Here is a 22,805-nt window from a genome sequence, read left to right as displayed (position 1 = left end):
ATGTAGTATGAAGACGAAGACGATGAAGATGAAGATGAAGATGAAGATCTATACAACAGGGTGAATGGATAACACAACACGGCTGCACGGGAGTGTGCCACTACTGCGTGTGGTGGGCGTCGTCGTCGCTTTCGTCGTCGATGGTGTACTTGACGGCAGTGCTGACGCGGCCCTCGTCGCTGTCGGGGTAGGCGCCGACGGGCTCGTAGACTTCGCTCCGCGATTTTTTGGAGGTGCCGGCCTCGAGGTCTTCGAGCTCGCGCTCCTCCGCGGCCCTGCCGATCGTCACCGGCGAGGCCGAGCCACGCCACAGCAGCATGAACTCCTTCTTGATGAGCGCCATGACCACCGTGGGCACCATGATGCTGGGCACTAGTCATGCACACACACATCTCGTATTGTCAGAGGAGCAACACACACCACACCACACGACACACGACGCACGACACACACACACACGTGTGGCGTACCAAGATAGAGGAGGGCGGGTTGGGCGATCTGGAGGAGGATGAGCATGACGTAGGTCCACACGAACCCGAGCGCGTACGAAATCAGACCCTAAACATGTTATTTCATGTTAATATGTTGTCGTAATATAAGTATTAAAGTACAAATATACACAAACAAATTTGTTTACATAAATGTAATAAATTGGGCGGTAGACGCACCACTCGGAAGTAGCCGGTGAAGGCCCAGGAGGTCCATTGGTGGCGGCTGTAGTCGAATCGGTACAGGAAGGCCAGGTAGAGCCCGGGCAGGATCTGCCAGTTGGAGAGTGAAGGTGGGTGGTGGTAGGTGGGCCGAGTGAGTGAATGAATGTCGATCAAGTACGCCAGGAGAGAGCCGAAGTGGCAGACTTACGATGTCGCCCATCCCCAGGAGGGAGTAGCCCTTGAGGAACATGCGCGGGATGATCAAAATGATGGGCAGCGACGGCAGACTCGTCGCCACATGGACCCTACGCCATAATTCGAAGAAAAAATATATAAAAATTAAATTGAAAATATGAAAATAAACCAAAAAAACTAGAGAATTAAATCAATCATTAAATATATAATAGAAAATTGTGGAGAGGCCGGTACATGACGTTCTTGCCGAAGAACTGGGCGGAGAGGAAGACCCAGAAGATGTCGTAGAAGAAGAACAGCCACAGCACCACGCTCGCGATCATCAGGTTGGGCAGACGCAGGAAGGCCATCGCCGTGACCCCCAGACAAAGCGCCAGCACTGGTCGTCGTGTTGTGTCGTGAGTTGCGTGGTGTGTGCGGTGTGGGCGGTGAGTGCGATGAGTTGACAGCGTGGGACTACGACGAACCATCGGTCAGGAGCCAGTAGCGGGTGAAGAGCCAGGCCACGACGAGGGCGAGCGCCACGGGCATGCCCATCAGCGACGACGTCGGGAAACGCTCCGACCAGAACCACAGCACCCTGTATGCCCACCAAACAATACAATGTTAAGCATGTGTCGTGTGTGTGTGCGTGCGTGTGTGTGTGTGTGTGTGCGCGTGCGTGCGTGCGTGTGTGTGTGTGTGCGTGTGTCGTGCTGCTTGTGTACTTGTATTCGGGCGCGAGGCGAGTCCAGCGGACGATGATCGCGCAGAGTGGGCTGAGCGCGTAGGTGACCGAGACGAAGGCCGAGAGGGTGAAGAGCCCAACGAGGAGCACGCTCAGCTGGTCGAGGAAGTAGAAGAGGACCACGAGCATGGCCGACCCGATCACGGGCAGCAGGACCGCCATGTAGATCTTGAGCTCGTTGGCCTCGCGCACCTCGGGGCTCTGCTGCTGGGTCTGCACGACCAGGAACGAGAGCGAACGAGCGGCGCCGATGAACAGCGTCGCCAGCACCACCACCAGGAGCAAGCCCCAGCTCGGGTCCAACAGCAACAGCCTACAGAAGGGGGCGGCGCCCAGATGAAATAAATGGGGGTGAATTGAAACAAAGGCCAGGGAGTATTCAACCAAGCTCAACATAGAGAGCAGGAGCATGATACCAAGAGTAGCCAGCCATCGTGCTGCCTTGGGTCTTGCGTTGGGCCGTTTATGCGATCTTTCTTTGCCCTTTGCAAACTGATTTTCCCTAAACATTTCCTTAATGTATCAAAAAGGAAATGCCTGTTCACCAAAACCACCAGTTCCACCAGATTGAGTTGGGCCGGTAGCGGTAGTTCACCTTCTGTTGCTCTGCACATTCATCATTTCCATCATCAGCACACGCACAGCACAGCACAGCACAGCACAGCGCGCGCGCGCACACACACACACACACATCGAACGTACCGAGCTCTTGGAGGTTGAATCGGAGGCAACGAGCGAGGAGCTGCACGGTGGCGGGCATGTCCTCCGGCTCGATAGGGTGCGGGGCGTGGTGGTCCTCTTCCTCCTGTGGCTGCGCCCCCTCTGGCGGGTGGGCCTTGGCGTAGTCGATCTGCGCCAGGTTTCGAATGTGGCTCGTGTCCAGCAGCTGCTTCAGGCTCCGTCGCTCCTCCTGGCGCATGACATGATTCGTTGTGCGCCGTGTGTGCGTTGTGTGCCGTGTGTGCTGTGTGTGCGGTGTGTGCCGTGGACTGTCGCAGGCGAGGGAGGGTACCTCGCTGAGCACCAGCTCATCAGACAGAAGGCAGAGCATGACCTGGAGGCTCAGCAGACAGAAGACGTGCTCCAGTCGCTTCAGAATCTGGTCTAATGTCTCCTTGGTGCCCTTGGTCAGGTACGGCTCCTTGCGCGCCATCCGCACGTCCTGCGCAGTGGCCGGCGGGAGTGAGTTAGGCCTGAGCACCCGCCCGGGCCAGGGCCAGGCCAGGGTAGAGAGGGGAGGGGAGTGTACGCTGAGGAGGCCCACGAGAAGCCCGAAGGTCTGCTGGGCTTCGGGGCTCGTCGGGACTGTGGAGAGAGTGCTGAACGATTCCCATATCACCGCCTCGGCGAAGTACGTTCTGCGGTGGGTCAACAAATGAGAAACGTTCACACGCGTCATCGCACACACCGTACGCACACGCACCACAGCACACGCACGGGCAACAATCAAAGTACCGAGCGGTGAAGATGGATTTGACGGCCCAGCCGGAGGCGATGAAGTTGACGAACGTGGACGCGAGCACGGCGGTCGTGAGGGCGATGATGCGCACGATCAGCGTGGTTAGCACGAGCATACGCGGCGTGTCCTTGACGTCCTCCATCGGCTCGTACTCGAAGAGGATCATCTGCAGATCCGCGCCAGTCTGAGAAAAACGCAACACAAGCAACACACGCACGACACGCACGGCACAACACACGCACGCACACCACACACCCACACACACACACACACAACACACACGTGACAGCGATCACCCACCACTGGCGTGACGCGAGGGTGCCGTGCCTGAACGAAGATAGCAGAGAAGAGGCCCGAAGAGATGTCGCCGGGAGTGTAGCGCTTGGCCACCAGCAGGGCATACATCGTGAGACACGCCGCTGCCACGTTGTCACCCACCAATCGTGACGTCAGCACAGTTTCCATCGAAGCAAGTATGCATTATGAATAGAAATAAATGCGCACCGATTGGTGTCTTGAAGATGAGCCACCAGAAGAAGTCGGGGTCGTCGGGGTCGATGTAGGCGGCCGCGCTCACGGCCGTGCCGATGAATGTGCCGATCATGGCAGCGATCCAGATGTTGAGCCCGATGAAGAAGCCGGACGAGGTGAGCGGCGAAATGCACAGGAACGCCGTGAACACGGCCGAAAGGTGGTCCGGGTTCTTGGTGGCCCTGAGCCGCATCCCCCGTCAACCACCCACAATTGCCCTCGAGCACATCACACGCACGCCATAGCACACACCACACACGCACGACACACACACACACACACAACACAACACAACACAACACAACACAACACACACACACACACACACACATACACACACACGGAGGTATGCGTACTTGTCGGCCAGCAGCACCACAATACTGACCAACCCACACTGCCAGTGCACGGTAAGTCGCGTACACAGGAAACAATACAAGAGGAAGAAGAGAGAGAGAGAGAGGTGGGTTGGGTGTAGTAGTCAAATGGGGCGGCACCTTGATGATGTCCCAAACGGGAGCGTTGGGGGTGACTACGTGCGTGAGTAGCAGCCGGTCCCTGACCTCGCCCAGAAAGTGCACCAGCCGGTGCCACGCCTTGTGGGTCCAGGCCGCTGAATAAAACTTGTGGTGGTGCTGCTCGTGGCCACTTCCATGCGCTTCTTCCTCCCCCTCGTGGTGGTGCTCTTCTGATTCGTGGTGCCCCGGACGCAGATGCTCATCTTCTCGGGAAGCTCCACTGCTGGACGTCGGTATGGTGGTGTCTGGCCTGAGTGGTGTCTGGTTACTGCTTGGTTGCAATACTCGAGTACTTGTTTGTGGAGAGGTTCCACTTGCCGGCGCGTCCATCCCTTGTTCTTGTTGCCTCCTTTTATTATATTATTTTATCATTTTGCCTTTCTCACCATTCCAGTCATCGAGATTTCCCCCGGGGGGGGGGTTAGAAGGTGGAGGGTTGGCACAGAACATAGCCATAGCTGATGCGCGCCTCACGATGAACAACCCATTCATCTGTATCACCTGCCCAAGGCCTTCTTTCCGAACATGCCGGCCTGCAGTAGGTCGTCAAGTGTCGCGCCGCCTCCAGCCTTGCTGTTCTTCTGCTTGTTGCCAGCCTTGGTGGACTTCTTCTTGTCGCTCGCGCCACCCGCGACCTTCATTTTGGTGGTGGCCTTGTCGGCCGACTCCCCGTCGTCAGCTCCCTTCTCGGCAGTCTGAGTGTCGCTCTGGTCGTTCTTGGGCTTGTCGGCTCCCTTCTCGGCAGCCTGCGTGTCCCTCTGGTCGTTCTTGGGCTTGTCAGCGCCGGGGGCCTGGTCGGCGGGCTTCTTGTCGTCGTTGCGGTTCTGCTGTTCGGTCGAAGGCTTCGGCCGAGGAATGGTCGGGTCGGGCACCTTGGTGGCGGGCACGCACTTCGGTTCGTCCCCTTGCGCCGCCAGGGGGCGCACCACCCGTTCGGCCAGCGGACACAGGCGGCCGGCGGCCAGAGCCTTGCGCAGGATCTTGCGGGCCACGCGGTGCAGGCTGCCCTTGCCCATCCATACGTCCTCCAGCTCCGCCGCGCCGTCCCCCTCAACGTCGTCGTCGTGGGTTGGTGGCGCCCACTTCCCCTTGGCGGTGCCGTCAACGGCCGAGTTGTACCTGTGGACGGCGTAGGAGTCGGCTTCGGACCGGCAGTCATCGGCCTTGTAGGCAATGGCCAGGTGCGGCGGCTGCCACGAGCGCGGGTAGAAGGCCGTGTGCGGCAGCAGGTTGGCCTCGTCCGGGTGGCTTTCGGCCAGCTGGCGCGACACCTTGCACGAGTGGACGTTCCACTTGGAGTTGTCGAAGGTCCTGAACTCGGCCCACCAGCGCTGCAGGAAGCTCGCGTTGGGCGGCGCCACCAGCACCCCGCTGCCGATCAGAGGTATCTTGTCGTCAGGGACGGCCCCATCTTTGGCCAGCGAGACGGCGTTGCGGGTACGCAGGGGGTCGAACGAGCGAAGCACGAGCGCATCGGTGTCGAGGTAGATTCCGCCCTCGCGCATGAGCACCTGCAGCCGAATGATGTCGGACTTGTGGGCCTCAGAGAGAGTGGGGAAAGGCTGGCCGTGAATCGAGGTGACGTCGTCGACCAGATCGAGCGAGGTCAGAAGCGGGCGCGTACAGTCCCACCATGGCCCCTGGGGCAGCGCGCGGTGGTGCCACCGGATGGCGTCGGGCTCGGTGTTGATCGCCGCGCTGAGCACCGATATGTAGACCCACACGTCGAGCCGCGGCAAGCGCGGGGTGTAGACAAAGTGGACCACGTTGGGCACCCGGAACGGGCTGTCCTCCTGCACTATGCGGCCGGACACCACCTTGCTGGGATTGGTGGCAGCCTCGGCCGCCCAGGCGTTGGCCAGCACGCAGCGGCCCGAGTCGGGGATCCATTGCCAGGCCTGGCACCGGGGCCAGTCAGTAGAACACTTGGCGCAGCACTGGTCAGCGGTAGCTTCCACCGCCTCACTAACGACGCTCTCGGCAGGGTACTCCCACGCCGCACCTTCGCCTCGGTCCTCAACGACGCAGCGCAGATCCGCGCCTAGCTCGCCGCCGCGGTGATAGCCGCGCTGGAAGTCAAAGTTAGCCAGGTCGAGCCCGTTGTCCCGCGCCCAATCGGCCGGGGCGATAGGCCAGCTGTGGCCCAGGGTGGAACCCGAGTAGGGGTTGGTCGCCGCCACGGGCGGCCACATGATGTACGACCCCATGGGCCACTTCTTGAGGGCGTCGACGAATGCCTGGCGGTCCATGGCCTCTCGCGACATCTCCAGAGAGCGGGCCATCAGTTTGGCCGCATCGCGGTGCATGCCGACAGCCCACGCCGTGGCGATGATCCTTGGCCGAGCGTAGTTGACCTCCGAGAAGCGCTCGATCAACTCGTGGTTGGTGTAGAATGTGGGCTTCTCGACCAGAGCGCCCAGCCACAGCATTTGCCAGTCGTCCGGAATGCGACGCACACGGGCGTCAAACGCCCTCGGGAAGTCGGCGCAAAAGATGAAGTCGTCTTCGAGTATGAGCACGCGCTCCGAAGGCGAGCGCTCGATGTAGGCCAGCACGCCCATATGGGTCAGGTAGAGGCTGAACACCCCGGGGTGCTGCTCCCGCGGGTCGTGCATGACGATCTTGGCCAGGTCGGCCGCGTTGGCCAAGCCCTTGGCGTCAAAGGCGTGGATCAGGGTGTAGGGCACGCCCAGGTCGCGCAGCTGGGCTCGGGCGCGGGCGAGGCGGGAGGTGAATCTCGGCAGGGAGATGAGAATGATCTCGTCAAAGACGTCCTGCAAGCGGCACAGGCGGCCCGTGGCCTCGGGCGGGCAACCTGGCGCCGGCACGCGCTGGCTGAAGTTGACGGCAAAGAGCTCGTCGAGCTTGATGAAGGGTGGCTCGATGTCGCATACGCTGCGGGTATGGCGCGTTGTGTCTGTATCTTGTGCCAGGGACAGCAGCTCAGTCCAGTCTTCAACTCTGGCTCCCATCTGCCCGAAGAGACCCAGCAGAGCGCCCATGGTGGAGAACACGAGCGCCACCAGCAACACCCTCAGCCCGAACCTGCCGACCTGCCACCACATTTCTCGCCAGTCCTCCCCTCTGGGCTACTCTTCTTCTGTCCTACAACATTTTTGCCCTAATAAGGTTTTGCTCTTTTGCTCTTTTGCTCTTTTGCTCTTTTGCTCTTTTGCTCTTTTGCTCTTTTGCTCTTTTGCTCTTTTGCTCTTTTGCTCTTTTGCTCTTTTGCTCTTTTGCTCTTTTGCTCTTTTGCTCTTTTGCTCTTTTGCTCTTTTGCTCTTTTGCTCTTTTGTGGTCTATGGCTGGGGGTAGTCTTGTTCTTCGCCTTCGCCTTCGCCTGTGCTTGCGGTGTGGACGGTGTTGTGAACCACCTGGCTCTCGTACTGGTTGAGTAGCACGATGAGCTTGTCGAGCGAGCAGAAGGCCAGCAGGCGCCGCACGTGGGTCACCTTGTCCTGGCGGAACCCGTTGAGCCAATAGAGCAGCGACGACGGCACCGTCTCATTGTTTCTGAACAAGAAGAGGCGCATCGACTGATCAGTCGCCGCACACGCACACACGCACACGCACACACGCACACACGCACACGCACACGCACACACGCACACACGCACAATCCAGTACCTTCGAACCCATTCGTGATAGGGTCTGGGTTCCATGTCTTTGACAAGGGCGTAGACGCGCTCCACGTAGGCGCACAGCCTGTGGTACCGTGTGCGCACGTCGTCGTAGAGCGGCCGCCACTCGGGGTAGTACCGCAGGAAGGTGTCGTGCGCGTTGGTACGCACGAGGTCCACCATCTGCCGCTCGCGCACGGTCGGCTGCTGGGCGAGGAACATGTTGCGCAGCAGCCGGTACTGCGGCGACTCGATCTTGATCCGCAGGTGGCACGGGTCCGCCACCACCAGGCCTGCTACCCGCATCGGGTCGAGCTTCGTCGACGCGTAGAGCAGCCTGTAGATGATGTCCTCCCGCTCCTCCACAGCCTTCTTCTGCTTGGCCTCCTCGGCGTCGGCGTCGTCGGCGTTTTCGTCGGCATCACCGTCGGCGTCCGGCCGATCCTCGTCCTCCTGCTCGGGTGGTCCGCTGACGCCCTCGGCCTGCTTGCGCCGGAGGCGGTTGGTGCGTTTGTTGTGCCTTCGCCGGGCGCGCTTGCCCAGGTCGCTTTTGTTGACCCACTCCCGCGCCCAGAAGGGGACCGATATCTCTGTTGTGCGCGCAAAATAAAAACGTGTCAGACCACGCACACACGGTTGGGGCGCACACCGAGGGAGGGCAATGCTTCACCATCGCCCAGCTGGGCCAAGACGTCGGACAGAGGTGTGCGGTTCACCACGTCCCACCCGTACTTCACCGCGAACGGCTTCGGGTCAAGCTCCTCCTGGGCGTGGACGGAGCACATGTGAGCTCGTGTGTCGTGCGACTCGTGTCGTGCAGTGCCTGAAAGGCGAGGGAGGAGAACCAGTGTGTTGAGATCCCTCACAGAGTGCAGCACGATGCGTTCGCCCTCCTGCGCTTCTTCGTCGCCGTGCCGCACGATGTGCGGGAACCTTCGCGAGCACACGTCGAAGGTGAAGCACTTGTCCGTGTGCTCCTCGCCCGGCAGAACGTAGCCCTCGTGGGCATTCCACACATTCCAGAACAGATCCGCCACCGTGTAGGTGCCGTCCGCCTTCCCCGTGTCCTCAATCTCTCTTATCACACGCACTGAACATCCTTGTCATCAGCAACACGTGTGCGTGTGCGGTCGGGGGTGTGGTGATGTGCGTGTGTGTGTGTGCGTGGTACGTACCTTCGCAGGCGTCCTGAAGCTGCTCTTCGAGGAATGTGAAAGGGTTGTGGTGCTTGCCCTTCCTCCGGTCCAGAATATCGAGCAGCGGCTGCGACGCGTCAGCTGACCACCGCGACGACAGCAGCCACTCGCCCTTGTAGAAGAAGAGCGAGGCCTCGATTCCGTCGAGGTCATGGTACACCTGACGGTCCACGCAAGTGTTGATGAGTATAGGTCCGGTCCACGAATGTTGTGTGTGCTCGTATATGTGCGTGTGCGGTGGCGCATGTGTGCGTGTGCGTGTGCGCGGTGGTGGGTATGTGTGTTGGCGGCAGAATGTACGGTCATGTCGGGACCCCACTGCATGACGGAGCTGGACACGTAGAGCACGCCATCGGTCTCCTTGGACTTGATCTCCCTCTTCTTTTTCTTGGCGGCTTCGCTCCAGTGCTCGTACCAATACGAGCCCGCGTGGTGCAAGGGCAAGCACACCGGGCGCCACTCATCGTCTTCGTCCAAGACAATGCCCTGGGCAGGCCACACCACCAGGGCTGAGTCAGTCCTGGGCTCACACAGCATGGGAGAGATCAAGGTACCTGGCACTCGCGAACCACGGAGGCGTTCAGGGGAGAGATGGCGGCGTCGCTGATCAGGTGCACCAGATTGGGGCGCTTGCTGTGCCGGTGGTTGGCCAAGGAGAGCTCCTGCGATTGTGCCACCCAATAATGAGCAATTGGCAAAGTTCAGAGCAGAGCACGTCGTACTGTGCACAGGGCCTGGAGCCCGTGTCGCCGCAATGCCAAGGTGGTGGGAGACACAGCGTGAGCTCCGCCATCCGACGGAGCCTCGTCGTTCGTCATGAGGCTTTGTGCCACTTCCGACGGGCTCATCAGCTGCTTGGCCAGCGCGTTGGCCAGCGGGCGGTACTTGGTCTGATAGTAGTCCCACGTCTCCTCCTCGCTGTCCATGATCTGTGGTGCGATTCGTGCAGGCAATTAACCAGCAAATTAAACAAATACAAATAATAAAAATGAAGTAAATAGTACCTCTCGATAGTAGTCGTTGCCCAGGGTGGCGTCGGTGATGGCGCCCTCGCGTGCGAGCTCGAGCGCCAGGAGCAGATAGCGGATCACGGTCGCCACGATCTTCTTGCTGTCCCGCTTGTCCTGCTTCCAGTAGTGCTGGGCGCGTCTCCACTTGGCCTACTCCACCACCACTCCACGACCGATCAATCACCACACAACGACGACGACCAGCTAGGTGGTGTGCAGGGTACGTACGGTGAGGAAGCCGGTGATGTAGTTGCGAAGCTGAGGCAGGCGGAGCGCGAACACGCCACGATAGTCCACCCGCTGCAGCAACACGGCTTCGGGCGGCGCAAACACGGCCGTGAGGACCATCACCACGTTCTGATCTACCAGCTGCCTGCCAAGTGTGTGCGATGTGGTGAGCAGCGTAGCTCTCGTGGGCCATCAAGAGGGAATGTAGAACCTGAAGAAGTCCTCATGGTAGATGTTGAGGTCCAGCTCCACCTCGCTTTCATCATGTTGAGTAGATGAAGATAAAGGTGACGGCAGGACGGCGGTGAGGGCCACCCGACGAATGCCCGGGAAGTAGGCGGGGGCAGACACCACCACGATGAAGTCGTAGTCCGACTTCGGCCCGGCACAGCCGTGCAGGTGGGACCCATACATGTACACATTGAGTGGGGCACACCCGGCCAGCTGCGGCTGCGTCTCGAATGCGGCCGTGATCGCCCCCAGCAGCGCCTCTGCCTTTGTCGCTCGCTCCATGGTTGAAAAAATACGTAAAAAACCCTAAAAAAACACAAGAAATCAATGCCACCATTTCCCTGAAGCATTTCTCGTCTTTTTCTCCGGAGACGCCCGCTTTGGCAATGAAGGCTTTGTCTGTTCTCAAGTCTTTTGGTGTTTGGTCTTGTGGTGAATGAATAATACAGCAGCATCCCTCCCTCTCCTCCTCTTCTCTTCTTCTTCTTCTTGTTCTTATCTGGCAGGTGTTTGGCTGGATCAGCTGACGCAGAGGGTGGTGTCCACGGCGGCACCTGAACTCGTCGTCGCTGGCGATGGCGTGCCGTGGTGGTGGTGGTGTGCCTCCCGCGATGGCAAGGCGGGCGACCCCTCCCTGCTCCTGCCGCCGATTTGGTGGTTGAGAGAGACGTTGGAGGACTGGGAGACGTTGAGTGGGTCCTCGTCGTCGCCGGCGCCCATCTCGGCGAACCACATCTGGAGGTCCTGCGGGCTGTACTCGCCGTTCTCAATCAGAGCCGCCCTCTCCTCCATCGCCTTGTTGAACTCCTCCTCGGTCCAGTCGTTCTTCCGCTTGAACCACCTGAAGTGGCCAGAAGATGCCAATCGCATCCATAACCAATGAGCAACATTCCTTCTCGTTGGTGCGTGCATTCCATGTAATGTTGGGTTTGGGGATGGTACCGATCCAGCGTCTGTTTACGTCTATCTACATATCGACGCCGCATGTTGTGCAGTAGATTCTCATCGTCTTCCTTTCTTCTCTTTTCCTCTGCGCGCACGACACACACGCACGACAATCGAAAGAGAGTGAGTCACTGGTGATCGTCGTCGTCATCGTCGTCAGCGACACGGATGGTGATGCGATGGTGGTCGGTGGTGCCACAAGCTCGACTTGGTCTTACCTTCTGTGAGCTCCAGCGGCGGCGGTGGGGGAGGCGGTACTGGGATGCCCTTGTCGTCATACTCGAGCGGTTGGTTGTGGTGGGGGTGGTGATGGCCATTACTGCGCGGCACATCGGGTGACGCAGGTCCAGAGGGCGGGATCATCATGATGCCCACTGGTCGCGTTGGTCGAGACCGCGGCGATATGGCGCGGTGCGAGTTCGTCCCGCCCGCGCCGCCGCCGTTGTGACCACCCACGACGATGGCTGGTACGGGGTTGTAGGCCGACACGCTGCGTCGTAGCGTCCCGGCGCTGACGGGCGGGGGCGGCGGCAGGTTCTCCGGCAGCGGCGGCAGCGGCGGGCGCGGCGAGGTCGAGGGCGTGGGCAGCATGGGCGCGCTTGCCGGGTTGTAGGAGGTCTGGGGCCGCACGGCGCGGCCGCCCATGTCAGGGCTACAGCTGCCGTTGCCCTTGTTGCGCGCGGACGAGGGCGACGAGGGGTCGGGCGCGGGGCTGGTCGACGGGTGGTGGTCGACGTTGCCGTGTTCGTCGATGGCCGGGTCGAACTCGGTGTCGAGCAGGGCCTTGACGGTCTGCCGCTTGGACGAGGAGTAGGTGTTGTACTTCTTCTTGCGCTCGCTCTTGCGCTGCTCCTCCTTGAGCCGCTTTTCCTCCTTCTCGCGCCGCTTGCGCTCCTCGATGATGAGCTCGGCGCCTGCTCGGCGCATCTCCTCGAACAGCGACGTCTGCTTGGTCTGTCGGTGGAGCAGCACCAGCTTGTTCTTGAAGAAGAACGAGCAGTCGTTGATCAGCATGCCGATGCACTTGTTGACGTAGGGCACGTCGGCGAACAGGGTCTCGACCGAGACCGACGACGGGCGCAGGAGTATGGGGCCGAACACGATCGCCAGGTTCTCGGCCGTCATCAGGTTGGACGCGTGGTATTCGGAGATGTGTCGGAGGTGGATCATCAGCGTTGAGATGATCTGCAGGTTCTGCTGTGGCAGCATGTTCAGCAGCCGCGTGATCAGGATCTTCCTGTCCTTGTGCTGCGTAGCTGTTGACACGAACCACTCATGATCGTGAGCATCGCCATCATCATCATCCACGACGACGACGACGACCACAATGAAAAGAATGCTGAGGTGGTGGCGGTCGTACCGGCAATCCAGCCCGGGTAGAGTTTGGCGGTGAAGACGGGGTCGGCGAGCTCCTTGAGGAAGGCCTTGAGAAGGGAGGCCTGGGTGTGCGGGTTCATGCTCTCGTAGCTCACCTTCTTGCCTGTGCGGTGACCCCACAAATGTTGTGTGTGAGAGAGAGAGAGAGAGAAGACAGAGAAGACGACAAGAGAGCGAAGGCGACGAGGAGAAGAGGATGAAGAGAAAGAGGAGGAGCGGGTACCCTGGTTGAGAGCTTCCTTTGTTCGTCGGACTTCGCCCATGTCACCCGGAATACGATAGATGCCCTCGAGAGATGCTGAGAGCAATAAAGACAAAACAAAAAATTAAACATATGGGGGAAGAAATATTAATAAATGTTGGTTCCCCAAGACACCACCCAGCAGCACGACAAGCCTCCTTCTCTTGTATTACGTGGTTGGGGTGATGTGTGATTGATTCATCATCCTTGCCCTCCCCTCAATATCTGATGTCGAACGGTAACGAACATCGGGTTGCCCAGGAAAGCCCGAAAACGAAAAAGATGAAAAACGAAGGCAAAGAACGAAGGGGGGGGGAGATGATGCAAGGCCCTCGGAAGAGCGCGTTCGTCCAATACGATAGGAACCAATAAAATGTAGATGGGAGGAGGGGAGTACTTTGTTTGTTCAGCAGCTCAAGAAGCGCATGTACGAGCTCCACCGATTTTGAATTGATCGTTCCATCAAATGCCTTCGATTTATCTTTATGACCACGGTGGCTGAGTCGCTTCATTTTTCTTCTCTTCACCCGTTTTTCATCCACCTCTGCGAAGATGATGAAGGAAGGGGGCAGCAGGTCGCTCTGCCAACAATAGATAGATCGCAAAGAAATAAATAGACAACAAATCCACAGATCCGCGTTCTAGGTCGCACAGACGAAGGTGAACGGCCACAAGCCCTTACAACAAAATTAAAGCGACAACCAGCACGCGCCATTGGCGGAATGCCAGGTAAATGAACAAAAAACAATTTCCTTCTGTTTTCTCTTTGTTACCTTTCTGGGTATAAAAGAGCATCCAGCAAATTGATAGATCTGCAACAAGAATTGGAAGAGAGAGCCAAGGCACCGTGGGGTAAAGATAGCAAGGCAGAAGAGGCGGCACACGGAGGGAAGAGCGCGTTGGGATGAGCGCACACAGAAACTCGTATGGGTCGAATTCGCATGGATCGGCCGGAGGGCCATCCACTCCCGTGGATTTGGAGGAGCAGATGATACTGCGCGTGCCCGAGCACATCGCCGTGGAGCTTCGTAAGATGATCAAGCAGGCAGAGGATAGGAACACCAAGAATTTCGACACCCGAGTGGCGTTCGCCCTTGAATGTACCCCCCCCCCCAAGATTATGCTTTCCTCCCACAAATCACCTTCACTCTTCTGCATTTGAGCCTGCACGCCCCCCCCCTTCCCAACGTTGCATCTTTTGTGGGATCTCACACCCATCCCGTCCGCCCCAACAGCGACGCCGTTTGGTGGGGCCACGTTTGCGTTCGGGAAGAAGAAGTACGCAGCGTCGCTGGTGAACATGCCCACGGTGATCGAGTCCTACAAGACCAACGACAACTCGAACTACTACAAGAGCGCCGACGTGGGCCAGATGCTGGTCGTGCATGATGTGGAGAAGGGCAAGGGCCGCGCGCGCATCCACACCGACGAGAGCGGCACCGTCAACAGCGGCCTGTGCCCGCCGTTCAAGGGCATCAAGAAGCGCTTCCGCCGCACCTACCCCGACAAGGCCGAGGTGGCCGAGGTCGACAACGATCTGTCGCGCATCAAGGGCGGCGGCATGCCCGGCAGCGTCAACATCGAGGTGGTCGAGGAGGACGAGGACGGCGAGCTGCTCGACGGCACGCCGCTCCGCGGCCGCGGCAAGGGCGCGGGTGGTAAGGGCAAGGGCAAGGGCGGCGCGGGCAAGGGCGCCGGCAAGGGGAAGGGGAAGGCGAGGGTCACGCTGGCTCTGCTCGACGCGGAAGACGAAGATGACGAGGACGACTACGAGGGTGCGGAGAACAAGAACAAGAAGAAGCGACGACGGGTCACCAAGAAGAAGACGGCGGAACCTGTCGCGGACATCGCGGGCGCAGAGGGCGCCATGGGTGGTGAGCCAGTGAGCGAGACGCCCAGCAGGAAGAAGCCACGCGGAGGCGCCAAGGCGGCGGCGACGGCTGCGGCAGCGGCAGCAACGACCACGGCGACAGAGGGGGAGGGTGCGGCGAAGAAGGAGCGAAAGCCGAAGCGACGACGAACGAAGGAGAAGGAGGGCGACATGGCAGCGCTGGCGGCGACTGCCGAGCAGCCGGCGGCCAAGAAGCCGCGGAAACGGGTCAGCAAGAAGGCCGCCGAGGCGGCGGCTGCCGCCGCGCAGCCCGCGGCGATGGACATCAACCTGGCGCTGGAGCTCGAGTCCTCCATGGGCAGCGATCTCCTGAGCCCCGCCACTTCCACGCCACTCTCCCCATCACCCGTGGCCACGCCCGTCCACCCAGCGGCGGCGCCGGCTCCCGCGCACACCACAGGCCACGCCACCACCGTGGCGCCGCCGCCGCTCATGGCGCTGCCGGTCTCCATATCCCAACCCAGGCCACGGGCCGTCGTGGCCACACCACCAGCGCCCGTCTCCGCTCCCGCGCCGTTCATCTCCTACCAGCCCGAGCCGGTCGCGGCCGCTGCTGCGCCGCCGCCGGTGGTCATGACTCCTGCGCCCGAGCCCGCGGCGGCAGCGCCTGTGGTGGCGGCCGCGCCTGTGCGGTCGGCGGAGGAGCTCGCGCGGCTGGCGGAGCTGCAGACGCAGGAGGCCGCGCTCACCACCGAACTGGCCAACCTCAACAAGTCTCTCGCGCAGGCCAAGGAGTACGCCGTCAAGAGCGTCAACCAGGTCATCAAGGGCCGGTTCGCCAAGCAGGCCGCCGGGCTCTCGGAGAAGATCGCCGCCCAGGAGCAGGCGCTCGAGCAGGTGCAGAGGGAGATCGCCAGCCTCTCAGCTCAGTGATCACACACACAGTCGCGTCTCTCTGCAATGTATACATTTTCCCGCCCTAGTACTGTCGTGGTGGCGTTGGTGGTGCGTTGTGCGTGGTGGCCATGTGATGGTCCTGGAGAATGTCGTCCTCCTTGAAGTCGCGCAGCATCACCGATAGCCGACGCGTGCGGGTGATGTCCCTCCCCTTGAAGCTCACTGCACCCTTCCGTATCCCGTGCGCCCACTCGTACCGCGCGTCGCCCCTGCCACCGCACACGCACACGCACACGGTCAAGATAAAGTGCACATGACGGTGAGTGGAAGGGAGGGGAGTACTGCATGATGTAGAAGGTGCCGGGCTCGAGCAGGAGGTGGACCCGCGCCGGGCTCTTCTCGTGGTGGAGCTCGAAGACGCAGGGCGAGAGCAGGCTCAGACCAGCCACCACCCCGCCGGAGAACTTGACGCTGTCGACGTGCGGTTTCATCTCGCCGTCCTGCGTTCCTCGCGGTGTCAGCTGACCGCCACAGCAAAGAGAAGCGTATGGTCTTACCTCGTGGATGTCGAGAACGTGCACGTGAGGGAAGAGCTTCACCTCGGAACCCTGATACAGTATTTAGTGCGTGTGTGTGTCGTGTGTGTGTGTGTGTGTCGTGTGTGTGCTGTGTGTGTGCTGTGTGTCGTGCGTGCGTCTTGTGTAGCGGAAAGTGTACAATGGCGTCGGTAAGCCGCTCGATGGTGTGTTGATTCTTGGGCGAGAACTTGAACAGTGCTCGCTCGCATTCTCGATAGCCGATGATAACCTGGTCCCAATGCTCTGCAAACGAGTAGCGCTTGCCCTTGAACACTGCCTCCAGCTCTCGTACCATCTCGTCCTGCTCGTCTGTGTGTGTCGGTGCGCGGCAAGCAATGGTCAGTGCAATGTTGGCCAAACGTTTGCACAAGGCCTTGTACCCGCAGCGAGAAAACCCGGAAGCACGGTCAGGCCAGCGATCTGGTGAGCATCGTTGATGTACTCCACACACGAATCATCCAGCACGCTGCCTCCCTGGCATTATTAGATTATTCAATAAATTAAAATGAAATAGCAAAATAAAATACATATTAAAGGGCGCACCTGATTGCTACCACCAGAAAAGAGCCGAGAGGACTGGAGGTAGTGAGGCCGCGCCACAGATTTCGTGCTATGCGCTCGCAGAGCCAGTGCCGAACGCACACCACAGTGCCGCCTCATCCCGGTGCGCTCTTCAAGAAAACATGAGAAATTCAATTTCCTGACCAAAAAAGCAAGAAATCACTTTTTCCCGGCTTCCCGCTTTTTTCTCCGGCGCGCAAGTTGGGCCGGCTCATCCGAGATCGTGAGATTTCATCATCTCGTCCCGCAATCAGGCCGCAAGGAGCAGAAGATGTCGAATCCATCGAACGCGGTGAGGAAGAAGGTCGATCCCAGGATCAGAACGCTGATAGAGAATGGAGTGAAGCAAAAATTCCGCTCCATGTTCGTGATTGTGGGCGATCGCGGCAAGGACCAGGTGGTGAATTTGCACTACATGCTCTCGAAGGCCACCGTGAAGACGCGGCCGTCGGTGCTGTGGTGCTACAAGAAGGAGCTGGGCTTCAGCAGCCACCGTAAGAAGAGGATGAGGCAGGTGAAGAAGAAGATGCAGCGCGGCCTCTACGATCCCGACAAAGATGATCCCTTTGAGCTTTTCGTCTCCGCCACCAGCATCCGCTACACCTACTACTCGGAGAGTCACAAGATTCTGGGTAACACCTACGGCATGTGCGTCCTTCAGGTAACACACGCGCTCCTCGTCTTCATTTTTATGCTCCGCCCCCAGCTGAGATTTGAGATTTAATCGGTCATCTGATGATTATTTTCTTTCATTTCCTTGTGCAGGATTTCGAAGCTCTCACGCCCAATCTCCTCGCGCGAACGATCGAAACGGTTGAAGGTGGTGGTATCATTGTGCTGCTGCTCAAGACCATGAAGTCCTTGCGTCAGTTGTACACCATGACCATGGTGCGGCTTGTTGCCTTTTTTCCTCTTTTTTTTCGTTTTAATTCTTTTATTCACAAGCTGGTCCATGTGCGCTGAAAGATCATCACTCTTGACCTCACCGACTTGTTCTTCTTCTTCTGCTTCTGTAGGACGTGCATGCGCGTCTTCGCACAGAGTCTCGTCACGACGTGACGGGTCGATTCAACGAGCGCTTCCTGTTGTCGCTGGGCTCGTGCAAGCACTGCCTCGTCGTCGACGACGAGCTGGAGATCCTGCCCATCTCCTCGCACTCGCGCAGCATCAAGCCCATCGGCAACCTATCCGTCGGCGGGCAGGACGTGACCCCGGAGGAGATCGATCTCAAGGAGCTCAAGAACTCGCTGCGGGACACCGAGGTGGTGGGCCAGCTGGTCAACACGGCGCGCACGCTCGACCAGGCCAAGGTGATCCTCACCTGCATCGAGGCCATCTCCGAGAAGTCGCTGCGCTCGACCGTGGCGATCACGGCCTCGCGAGGTCGCGGTAAGTCGGCCGCGCTCGGTATCGCCATGGCCGCGGCCGTGGCCTCAGGCTACTCCAACATCTTCGTCACTTCGCCCAGCCCCGAGAACTTGAAGACCCTCTTCGAGTTCGTGCTCAAGGGATTCGACTGGTAAGCACATCAGCCCTCAATTGTGGTGTGTGTGTGTGTGTGTGGTGACTGATGTCAATCTTGAACGTCTACAGTCTGGGCTATGAGGAGCACTTGGACTACGAACTGCTCCAGTCGTCCAACCCCGAGTTCAACAAGGCCATCGTCCGAGTGAACATTTTCCGCACCCACCGACAGACCATCCAATACATCCACCCGCAGGACTACAACAAGCTCGGCCAGGCCGAGTTGGTCGTTATCGACGAAGCCGCCGCCATCCCCCTGCCCTACGTGCAAAAGCTGCTGGGTCCCTACCTCGTCTTCATGGCCTCCACCATCAACGGGTACGCACCGCAGCACTCCACTCCATCTCTACGCATAACGCTAACACACACACACACACACACACAGTTACGAAGGCACCGGCCGTTCGCTCTCGCTGAAGCTGATCGACCAGCTGCGGAAACAAAGCGGAGCCACGAGCGTCACCGATGCGGCGGTGCCCAACAGCTCCGGTCGTCTGCTGAAGGAGCTGCAGATGCAGGTGCCCATTCGTTACGGCTTCGGCGACCCCATCGAGAAGTGGCTGAACGACCTGCTCTGCCTCGACGCCTCCACCGTGCGCAAGATCACCTCCGGTTGCCCGCATCCTTCCCAGTGCAACCTCTACCAAGTCAACAGGTACTTGCTCGCCCCGGCACATCGCACGACACGCACAGCAGCAGTCAATGTGCCGTGTTTCTGCAGCTCACCACGGGGAATGGATTTGATGCATTTTAGGGACACGCTGTTCTCGTACCACAAGGCGTCGGAGTCCTTCCTGCAGCGCATGATGTCGCTCTACGTGTCCTCGCACTACAAGAACTCGCCCAACGATCTCCTCCTCATGTCCGACGCCCCGGCCCACTCCCTCTACGTCTTGCTTGGTACGCACACGTCAAAGCATCTGAAGAATGTCATCATCACAGTTGGGAGAATTACTCACATTCCACTGCACAACAGGCCCTGTCGATGAAACACAGAACTCGATGCCCGAGATCCTGTGCGTGGTGCAGGTGTGCCTCGAGGGTGAGCTCAACAAGCAGACCGTGAAGCTCAACCTGTCGCGCGGCAAGCAGGCCGCGGGCGACCTCATCCCGTGGACCATGTCGCAGCAGTTCCAGGATGACGATTTCGCCTCCCTGTCGGGCGCGCGCATTGTGAGGATTGCCACCCACCCGGACTACCAGCGGGTTCGCTCTACCATTCCCAAACCATCGTAATCAAGACCGGCAATGCTGACGTCAACACACACACACATACGACACAATACATGCAGATGGGCTATGGTCGTCGCGCTCTCGACATGTTGACGGCCTTCTACCAGGGCGACCTGGCCAACCTCGAGGAGGCCGACAAGTTCGTCACCGAGAACGACGGCATGGTCGACGGCAGCGTCGCCACTGACGGCGGCGACCTGATGACCGAGGAGATCAAGCCGCGGAGGAACCTGCCGCCGCTGCTGACCAAGCTCGAGGAGTGCAAGCCGCAGAGGCTGCAGTGGCTCGGCACCTCGTACGGCATCACGCTCCAGCTCTTCAACTTCTGGTCCAGGGCCGGCTTCGTGCCCACCTACGTGCGCCAGACCTCCAACGAGCTCACGGGCGAGCACTCGTGCATCATGATGAAGTCCCTGCGCGCGTCCGAGGACTCGATGGAGTTCGCCATGAACCCGCAGTGGCTCCACGCCTTCCACGAGGACTTCAAGCGCCGCTTCGTCTCGCTGCTGTCGTACGAGTTCGCCAGCATGCCCCCGGCGCTGGCCCTCAGCGTGCTGGCCTACAAGCCCAACGTCGTCCTGGGCGACCCCACCACGGCCGACGGCTCCTTCGCGCAGCTCACCGACGTCAAGCCCGAATTCGACCTCCAGTTCTCGCGGTTCGACATCAAGCGACTCGGTACGCGAATGCCCACCTGCTGGTTCACCCTCTTGTGTGGCCTGGTGTTGACCGTCGTGTGTGTGTGTGTGTGTGTGGTTTATAGGTTCGTATGCGAGCAACCTGGTCGACTACCACGTCATTTTGGACCTTCTGCCGACGGTGGCCAAGTACTACTTCCTGGGCAAGTTCCGCACGCTGACCAAGGAGGCCGACGACGCTGCGGCGGCGGCGGAAAATGGCGACAACGGCGAAGACGAGATGACGACTCGAACGGTCGCCACCGTCACCAACAACGGCATCTCGCTGTCGTACGCGCAGGCGGCCATCCTGCTGTGCCTCGGCCTGCAGCACAAGACCGTGGACAAGGTCGTCGAGGAGCTCACCCTCCAGCCCAACCAGATTCTGGCCCTCTTCACCAAGATCATCAAGAAGGTATCTGCGCACACATCGATATCGCACGCGCGTGCGGTGTGAGCCAACCCATTCACCATCCGGCGCTGACGTGTGCGGTGTGTGTCGTGTGCGTGAGCAGGTGGTGAAGTACATGAACACGCTGCAGGATTGGGAGATCGACAGCACGCTGCCCAAGGACGACGTGCGCGGCAAGTACCAGCCGCTCGCCATCTCGCTCGACGACGAGCTCGACGCCAGGGCCGACGACGGCATGGCCTCGCTCCGGGACAAGCAGAACGACATCCTCAAATCCCTCGGCGATCAGTACGTCAACAACTCTCTTCCTCTTTTTCGTGTGTCCCGTGTGTCGTGTGTGTGCGGTCGTGCGTGTGCGGTCGTGTCTCATGTGTGCGGCTTCCATAAATAGGTATGCGATCAAGGGCACGGACGAGGATTGGGAGAAGGAGCTGAAGGGTCCGCGGGGCAAGAAGCTGGTGGGCAAGGTGAGCATCGGCCGGAAGGGCGCCGGCGGCGGTTCGTCGGCCAAGGGCGCTGCGCCCCTGGGCGCCGGCGCGAGCGCGTCGGACTCGACCTTCACGCGGGAGCTCGGCGCCGACAAGCGCGGCAAGAAGAGGAAGAGCGTCGGTCGCGGTTAATTTTTGCTTCTCCTCCTCCTGTTCTCTTTCGCTACAACGAAACACAACTCAAGTGTATTCACTCCGTTCCTCCTTACATTCTTTCTCTCGTTCTTCTTCTTCTTCATCATCAACCGTGGTCGTGATCCATTCTCTTCTGGTTGTGCTGCTGCTCCCCCCTGTTCCACTGCCGCCCACTGCGCTCCTGGCGTCGTTGTCATCATCGAGGTACCCGTCGAAGCCATCGCCGTGGTGGGCCTCCCACTCGGCTTCGCCGTCTCGGCCGCCGTCATCGTCATTGTCATCGTCGTCGTCCTCGAGTCGCCTGAGGCTGTCCATGGTGCTCATGAACGACATCAGAAGCTTTCGGTTGAGGTGGTCCGTCTGCGTGATCGACGACGACAGCTTCATCTCCTCGTTCTCGATCATGAGCTGCAACATGTTGTTGTTGTTGTTCCCATCGTAGTCAGCGTGTGTGCGTGTGTGATGGTGCGTGTGCGCGTGTGCGCGGTGTACCTGCTGAATGCGCGACGTCAGTTTCTGGTTTTCGAGGGCCATCTGCTTGAGCAGCTCTCGCTCCCTCTTGAGCTCGACCTGCAGCTGCTTGGCTCGTTCGCCGCCTTCATTGCTCGCCGCCGCCGCCACATGCTTTCGTCGTTGCCGGTCGGCGTCAGCGCGAGCCTGGGCTTCGGCCTCTTCTGCGTCCTCCTGCTCTCGCTTGGCTTTGCCCTTCCGCTCCCGCTCCTTCTCTCGCTCTCGATCGCGTTCTCTGTTCTGTCTCTCCCGCTCCCTCGCCTCCTCGAGCTGCTGCCTCACCCGCTCCAGCTCCGCCTGCGCGATCATCACTTTGTCAACACTCACCGCACGACACGACACGACACGACACGACCAACGACACGACACACACCGCACACACCGCACACGACACAGACACACCGCACACGACCTTTAGTCGTAGATTCTCGTCCTTGGCTTCGGTCTTTTCTTTGTTGGTCTTCTTGCGCTCCTTGGCGAGGGCCTTGTTGCGGGCGGCGAGCTCGTTGAGGCGGCGCTTGAACTGCTCCTCCTGCACCAGGTTGGCCTGCGACAGGTCGGCCACCTTGGTCTTGAGCTCGAACAGCTCGCGCTCCTTGTCCACGCTCCGCTCGATCAACGTCTTCAGCTTCGATTGCAGCACCGCCCCGTCCTCCTTCGCCTTCATCAATCCTTCTACACAGACAGTATTTTTTAATATTTATTACTTTATTTATTTATAACTAAAAATCAAATGTATTAAAAAAAGATAAATAATAATGCTACGTACTGACGTCGACCTTGACCTTGACGCCAAAGTCGCGGCAGGCGTTGAAGAGCTCCTCGGTGGGCAGATTGAAGAGGCCGCTCACGTGGCCGGCGCGCCACAGCGCCTTGACCTTCTCCCGCGGTACTACCTCTCGATCAATCACCTTGTACAGGTAGATGGGTCCGGAGGCGGCACCATCGCCAACTTCTGCCTCGCCCGCTCCCTCTCCATCCATCTTCTACTGTGACAAAAAGATAAATAATCAAGATTTCCTGTTAAAAGT

At 59.5% G+C, this 22,805-nt stretch overlaps 8 protein-coding genes and 1 pseudogene across 8 annotated transcripts; 2 read left to right on the top strand and 7 right to left on the bottom strand.

The window, feature by feature from the left end:
* Positions 1 to 100: 100 nt before the first annotated feature.
* Positions 101 to 1,896, bottom strand: ACA1_072690 (signal peptide peptidase; the record flags this gene model as incomplete). The annotated part of the gene is made up of 7 exons (XM_004353112.1): positions 101 to 372; positions 471 to 558; positions 669 to 761; positions 862 to 958; positions 1,083 to 1,227; positions 1,316 to 1,428; positions 1,556 to 1,896. Coding segments are annotated over 7 exons (1,149 nt in total), but the record flags the coding sequence as incomplete, so codon positions are not given.
* Positions 1,897 to 2,116: 220 nt separating this feature from the next.
* ACA1_072680 (uncharacterized protein) lies at positions 2,117 to 4,283 on the bottom strand (the record flags this gene model as incomplete). Its single annotated transcript, XM_004353111.1, is given in 10 exon segments — positions 2,117 to 2,181; positions 2,278 to 2,485; positions 2,588 to 2,737; positions 2,825 to 2,933; positions 3,031 to 3,218; positions 3,335 to 3,453; positions 3,539 to 3,747; positions 3,922 to 3,959; positions 4,060 to 4,175; positions 4,187 to 4,283. 10 exon segments carry the CDS (start codon positions 4,281 to 4,283, stop codon positions 2,117 to 2,119), a joined length of 1,299 nt encoding a protein of 432 aa, XP_004353163.1.
* A 294-nt stretch (positions 4,284 to 4,577) lies between these two features.
* Positions 4,578 to 7,145, bottom strand: ACA1_072670 (glycosyltransferase sugar-binding region containing DXD motif protein; the record flags this gene model as incomplete). The annotated part of the gene is made up of 1 exon (XM_004353110.1): positions 4,578 to 7,145. The coding sequence occupies one exon, from the start codon at positions 7,143 to 7,145 to the stop codon at positions 4,578 to 4,580; it is 2,568 nt and encodes an 855-aa protein (XP_004353162.1).
* Positions 7,146 to 7,379: 234 nt separating this feature from the next.
* Positions 7,380 to 10,647, bottom strand: ACA1_072660 (uncharacterized protein; the record flags this gene model as incomplete). Its single annotated transcript, XM_004353109.1, has 11 exons — positions 7,380 to 7,593; positions 7,708 to 8,290; positions 8,350 to 8,464; positions 8,546 to 8,790; positions 8,876 to 9,056; positions 9,197 to 9,382; positions 9,451 to 9,558; positions 9,619 to 9,825; positions 9,901 to 10,056; positions 10,135 to 10,279; positions 10,346 to 10,647. 11 exons carry the CDS (start codon positions 10,645 to 10,647, stop codon positions 7,380 to 7,382), a joined length of 2,442 nt encoding a protein of 813 aa, XP_004353161.1.
* Positions 10,648 to 10,884: 237 nt separating this feature from the next.
* ACA1_072650 (RhoGAP domain containing protein) lies at positions 10,885 to 12,950 on the bottom strand (the record flags this gene model as incomplete). The annotated part of the gene is made up of 5 exons (XM_004353108.1): positions 10,885 to 11,206; positions 11,308 to 11,395; positions 11,529 to 12,566; positions 12,671 to 12,790; positions 12,911 to 12,950. The coding sequence occupies 5 exons, from the start codon at positions 12,948 to 12,950 to the stop codon at positions 10,885 to 10,887; spliced, it is 1,608 nt and encodes a 535-aa protein (XP_004353160.1).
* A 1,278-nt stretch (positions 12,951 to 14,228) lies between these two features.
* ACA1_072640 (uncharacterized protein) lies at positions 14,229 to 15,692 on the top strand (the record flags this gene model as incomplete). Its single annotated transcript, XM_004353107.1, has 1 exon — positions 14,229 to 15,692. One exon carries the CDS (start codon positions 14,229 to 14,231, stop codon positions 15,690 to 15,692), a length of 1,464 nt encoding a protein of 487 aa, XP_004353159.1.
* A 46-nt stretch (positions 15,693 to 15,738) lies between these two features.
* On the bottom strand, positions 15,739 to 16,529 carry ACA1_072630 (alkylated dna repair protein alkb 7 family protein; the record flags this gene model as incomplete). The annotated part of the gene is made up of 4 exons (XM_004353106.1): positions 15,739 to 15,925; positions 15,999 to 16,177; positions 16,214 to 16,264; positions 16,374 to 16,529. 4 exons carry the CDS (start codon positions 16,527 to 16,529, stop codon positions 15,739 to 15,741), a joined length of 573 nt encoding a protein of 190 aa, XP_004353158.1.
* A 537-nt stretch (positions 16,530 to 17,066) lies between these two features.
* On the top strand, positions 17,067 to 21,261 carry ACA1_072620 (annotated as a pseudogene).
* Positions 21,262 to 21,370: 109 nt separating this feature from the next.
* ACA1_072610 (uncharacterized protein) lies at positions 21,371 to 22,757 on the bottom strand (the record flags this gene model as incomplete). Its single annotated transcript, XM_004353105.1, has 5 exons — positions 21,371 to 21,419; positions 21,473 to 21,672; positions 21,757 to 22,071; positions 22,184 to 22,446; positions 22,544 to 22,757. 5 exons carry the CDS (start codon positions 22,755 to 22,757, stop codon positions 21,371 to 21,373), a joined length of 1,041 nt encoding a protein of 346 aa, XP_004353157.1.
* Positions 22,758 to 22,805: the final 48 nt, after the last annotated feature.

The sequence above is a fragment of the Acanthamoeba castellanii genome, assembly GCF_000313135.1.
Source record: "Acanthamoeba castellanii str. Neff unplaced genomic scaffold scf7180000084603, whole genome shotgun sequence".
Classification (NCBI taxonomy): Eukaryota; Discosea; order Longamoebia; family Acanthamoebidae; genus Acanthamoeba; species Acanthamoeba castellanii.
The sequence above is the reverse complement of the archived record's forward strand: the minus strand, read 5'-3'. Positions and strand labels throughout refer to the sequence as shown.